General features: G+C 37.8%; 1 protein-coding gene across 1 annotated transcript in view; it reads right to left on the minus strand.

Annotated features, from left to right (window-relative positions):
- The window catches only part of LOC138011507 (general transcription factor 3C polypeptide 6-like), a 6,561-nt gene that overhangs the window by 1,261 nt on the left and 300 nt on the right, over window positions 1-5,000 (minus strand). The window contains exons 2-5 of the mRNA XM_068858544.1: window positions 3,487-3,570; window positions 1,463-1,526; window positions 1,084-1,119; window positions 835-956 (exon numbers count right to left, since the gene is read on the minus strand). Coding sequence (XP_068714645.1) covers window positions 835-956; window positions 1,084-1,119; window positions 1,463-1,526; window positions 3,487-3,570 — 306 coding nt within the window. The remainder of the gene's footprint in view (window positions 1-834; window positions 957-1,083; window positions 1,120-1,462; window positions 1,527-3,486; window positions 3,571-5,000) is intronic.

Genomic DNA, 5,000 nt, shown 5'->3' on the forward strand with positions numbered 1-5,000 from the left:
ACAGTAGTCAAAATCAAGGAGTCCAAGTGCTGAACCTGATAAACCTAGAGCTTTTTCAGGTACGTCTTTTGATTTATGTTTGGCTGTACCGGCCATTTATTCTTTCTTCTAATGCCCAAAGACCTGCTATTGTATGTACTAACAGGAATATTTTAATTTCTCAGCTCTGTAGCTTAATAGTCAATACTCTGAGTAACTTTATGAAACCCCTTGTCAATGTCATCTACAACTATGTCTGTGAAAAGAGCTTTGGATGAGGTAGTAAACGGTTCATTTACTCTGATCATAAGGTCACCAATATTTATATTTCAGTGCTGTCACATTGATTCTTCAATATTGATTTGCAAAATAAACCCTGTGGGCCAGTTACAGTATTTAAATAAATAACTGATTATTATTCTTAAACTGTGGTTTTCAGAACAAGTTTCTCCAATAAAATAGATGCCTTTTTCCTTATACTTTAAAGGCCTAGCCAAAATTAAAGTGAGTGTGGCCCAGTGGTTAGAGCGCTTGCCTTGAGATCCGGAGATCCCGGGTTCAAGAGCGCTCTGACCACTCATTGAATTTGATCCTGGTAGTCCCCGGTTCAACTTCCCAGCTGCACTTGTCAATAGCCAACTGGTTTGCCTTCGGCCAGTTGGGATTCTTAACAATTGTTGTTGTTGTTCTATTCTGTTGTTTCGTTGTGTTTCATTGGCCCTGAAAAGCCCCTATGGGGAGTGGTCAATTAAGTATGTATTGTAATTGGAATGCTGTTTTGCTAAGCATTAGCTAAATTCTGTTCAAATAACTCTCCCTGTTATCTTTATTAACAAGTGGCAAAAGCACTAGTACCACTTCTTTGGTTCCCTTTTCAATCTTGTTTTTTTCTGTCAGAAATACTCTGGTCATCTGTAGTATCTTTGTGGTATTGCACTTGTACTTCAGCTTTTTAGTTCCTTCCTTATCGGTAGATTCTAGAATTTAAAAAAAAAACTTCATGAATTTACATTACTTTGAAGACTAATTATAATCTACATTATGTACATTTATCACACATCAATTTCCCAAGAATAACATTACAAAGCGATTTTGGCTCATTACCTAGCTCTTCAAAAAGTACATGGGTGCCCATAGACTCTGTAAACAAAAAGAATAAACAAATAAATAAATATAAAATAAATATAAAATGAACCAATAGATAAAAAAATAAATCAAATGGTACACATGTAGCATACTTTCACTGACCATCACAACTTACAATAGTAATTAAAATCCTAGAAAAAAATGAAAGAATGGCTTTCACTTCAATTGATTAATATCGAAACGAAATAACAAGAAAAATAAATTTACAAGCTTCAATTAATATATCCAGTGGTAATGGTTGTTGCACTCAATGCTTTTTCTTCAGTTAAGGAAGGTGATACATCAAAGCTGCCAATATTATGAATGGTCAAATTGAAAAAAATAATACTTTTTGTACCTCTGAACTGTCCTGTAAATGTATAATTCCCAATCTGCAACACAGGCTGATCAGAGTCAATTTCCTAAAGAACAAAATATTACATTATTCAAACAAGGTTTAATTAAAATGTGGACAATAACAGTGAAGATAAGACATTGGGCACGTTCTTTTGGGGCTATTCCAGAATAGGAATACTGCGAATATACATGTACGGTAATCGTGTTCTTTTGGGACCAATTCGGCAGATGCGTTCTTTTGGGAATTGGTATTCTGCGCATTGTTATTCGTAAACCGGAATAAGAATAACCGGAATAGTCCAAAAGAATGCGCTCATAGTTTCATGCAACTGTGGTTTGAAGAAATTTGAATGTACATGTAGCTTAGCAAGTGACAATATTATTATTCAAAGACCATGCATGGGATGGGCCTTGGAGTAGTTGTTTTGTTTATTTGTTTTGCCTCGTTACATCCATTACAAGACTAAAAGTTTACAAGATAAAAAAAAGAAGATAAAGTGACAGGGAAACCAAAATGAAACCACGCCATTTATATGAAATTTACGTTTTCTCACAAAGAGCAAGGAGGAGTTACCATAAAGAGCAAGAGGAATTTCATACTAAGAAGTACATACATAAATACTAATAATATACAGTCATAAATTTTCCTTTTTTAATTACCTTTTTCTAATCAAGAATTGCTTTAGCTTACTTTTAAAAATGCGAGAGTTCAACGAATGATTTCCAAACTTAGCCTACTAAAAACTTGGGACCATGAAAGAAGAAAGAAAATTGACATATATTTGTTCTGCAATATGGTAAGCAAAGTGAAGGGTGCATACTTGGGTGTTATAAGGGTGCAATTATTCAAAGAAAATAGAGTATCAAATTTTGACGGAGGTACATGTAGGTCTTTGAATTGTAACTCTTTAATCCATTAACCCCTGAGAGTGACACTTACTTACAAATTTAACTCTGTCTAATGGCAGACAATGTTACTCATCAATGGAAGGCGTCTTAGGGCATTTGACGTGTGAATGGGTTAAACTCAGACGATTTACTCATCAATGGGGGGGGGGGGGGGGGGAAAGGGGGTTCTAGGGTGTTTGAGGTGTGAATGGGTTAACCCTTTGGCATCCAAACCGGCCAAAACCAGCCATACTTAGTATTTTACTCTGCCTAATGCCAGACGATTTTACTTGTCAATGGGGAACCCCTGGGAGTCAATGGGTTAATCACTCACTGAAAAACTATGTCCCCATCAACTCTTTGGCGTCCAAACCGGCCTAAACCGGCCAGACTTAGTATTTTACTCTGTCTAATGCCAGGCCATTTTACTTGTCAATGGGGAACCCCCCCTCCAGGGGTCAGTGGGTTAAAGAAACATTCAGATTTCTTCAAACTAAAGTAGCACCAAATAATAATAAAAATATTTAGGTGCCTATCGCCTCAACGCACTTTCACGTTTTGATTAAAATTTCACTTTTTTATCATCTTTGAAAGATGGGAAAAGTAGTCATACTTTGATCCATTACTGGGCGATGAAAGGGAATGGGTTTGATACCGAGTTAACATCAAAGACTGCTTTGAAAACAGCGATGCAAACTAATTTGTGACCTCAACAAGGTATCGAACCCATTTAATCCCTTCATTGCTCAGTTATTGATCAAAGTATGACCGCTTTTTCTGTCTTTCAAAGACAATAATAAAGTGAATTTTCAATCAAAAGGTCCTCAAAACAACACAATTTCAGAGAATAAAAAAAACTGGAAAAGTGTGTCAAGGTGACAGGCACTTTAAATTCTGTCTGATTAGCAACCTGGTTGCACTGTGAACCTTAACTTTTGTCAATAGTGAAGACGTACGAAAGTTCATATTGAGGCAGATAACTATATCATCAGTGTGAACAATAGAGTGCTGTGGTATAAATACATGTAGGAATCAAGAGGAATCAAAAGCATTGTAAAATTAGTCCTGAAAAGCCCTGTGGGGGAGAGACTAATAGCAAATCATTGTATCTCATTGTAAGAGAGACAGAAAACTTACCAAAAGTCGACAGTTTGCAGACTTGCAGTTGTATAGAAACTCATTATCAATGACTCCTTTCAATTCAATAAGAACAAGATGTTCCTGCATATTTTAAAGGGAAACCGACTTAGTGAAAGCAATGTTCATTCACAACGTACTTTTGTTGCAAATTCATTCTACCTTTTCACTGTAACTTTCTTTCACCCTTAGCCTCCAAAAATGCATTCGCAATCTGATTCAACCACAAATGTTTCAGAGGATCTTCCTTTTCTCAACAATGAAAATCCTTGAGTGGGTATTGACATGATTTGATTGACTAATAATCGATTTGCTAACCAATCAGTAACCCTAATCAGAATCCCGTGTCACAGCCGTTTCTAGATGTATTTCCTCAGAGTCACGTGAGGAAAGCATGGCCATATAGGGGACAAAAGAGGGAAGGGACAAAAACCCCTCTTTAGGACTCGCCTCTGTTTTTGGACTTTATCTACTTTTTTATTTTATAGATATATTTTTGGAGTCGCGCTGTGGCTGCACGTGCGTACAATTTCTAAGTAATAATAATAATTAATAATAATAATAATTGGCAGTGCTAATCACCCTTTACTTGCAGTCTTGAGGACTGAATTACGAAGGGCACAGCTCACGATATCGGGCTGAAAGCATACAAGGGCACCTCTGGCTGCCGGTATACAGTCCATGTTCATGTCGGAGCGCAGCACCACAGCTAGATGTTAATTAGCTGTGAGTCGATTTTGATGAGGGAGGAAAACCGGAGTACCCGGAGAAAAACCCTCAAATCAGGTTGAGATCGACTGAAACTCGGCCCACATGCAAGCTGGGCCAGAGTTGAACCCCCGCTAGCAGTGGTGGGAGGCTCGATAGATAACCACTAAGCCACCCTGACTCCCGTAATCATATAAGTCTCATAGAAGGCAGCCCAAGTACATGTAGGATTTGAACTTGGTAATTCTCCTCATTCAAAGGCAATTGCGATGACCACTAAACCACAGACGACTATGCGACAGAGTAACGAGGAAATATGTATTAAAGAAATGTGTGTGTGACCAGAAACAAAAATATACATGTAGGCTAACCATAGCCTCTTGGGAGCAACTTCAGAATACCCCGCCACAGCTAACCACTATTGTTTCCCCTATGCGGCATCTTTTGAAGAACGAGACAATAGAGCTTATTCTTATTCAATGAAATGCAAATAAGTGGTGGGGTATTCCGAAGTTTAGCCGCCTCTTGTTTGCCTCAAGTCCACATACACATCCCCTTGGCCAAAGCAACAGTGCTCTCTTTCTCACTAACCTTAAAGGAAATGGAAATAATTGAAGGAGGGGAAAAGGGGTACGTACATGTAACAAAACGTTACCTCCAAGCCTCGGTTGTTCAAAAGGTGGATTACGCTATATCCACCGGATAAATCATAATCCGGCAAATAAACATTAGCAAAACTAATGGAGTTATCCAGTGGATGGTGACTTATCCAGTGGATAGCGTTATCCACTCTTCGAACAACTGGG

The sequence above is a fragment of the Montipora foliosa genome, chromosome 7, assembly GCF_036669935.1.
Source record: "Montipora foliosa isolate CH-2021 chromosome 7, ASM3666993v2, whole genome shotgun sequence".
Lineage (NCBI taxonomy): Eukaryota > Metazoa > Cnidaria > Anthozoa > Scleractinia > Acroporidae > Montipora > Montipora foliosa.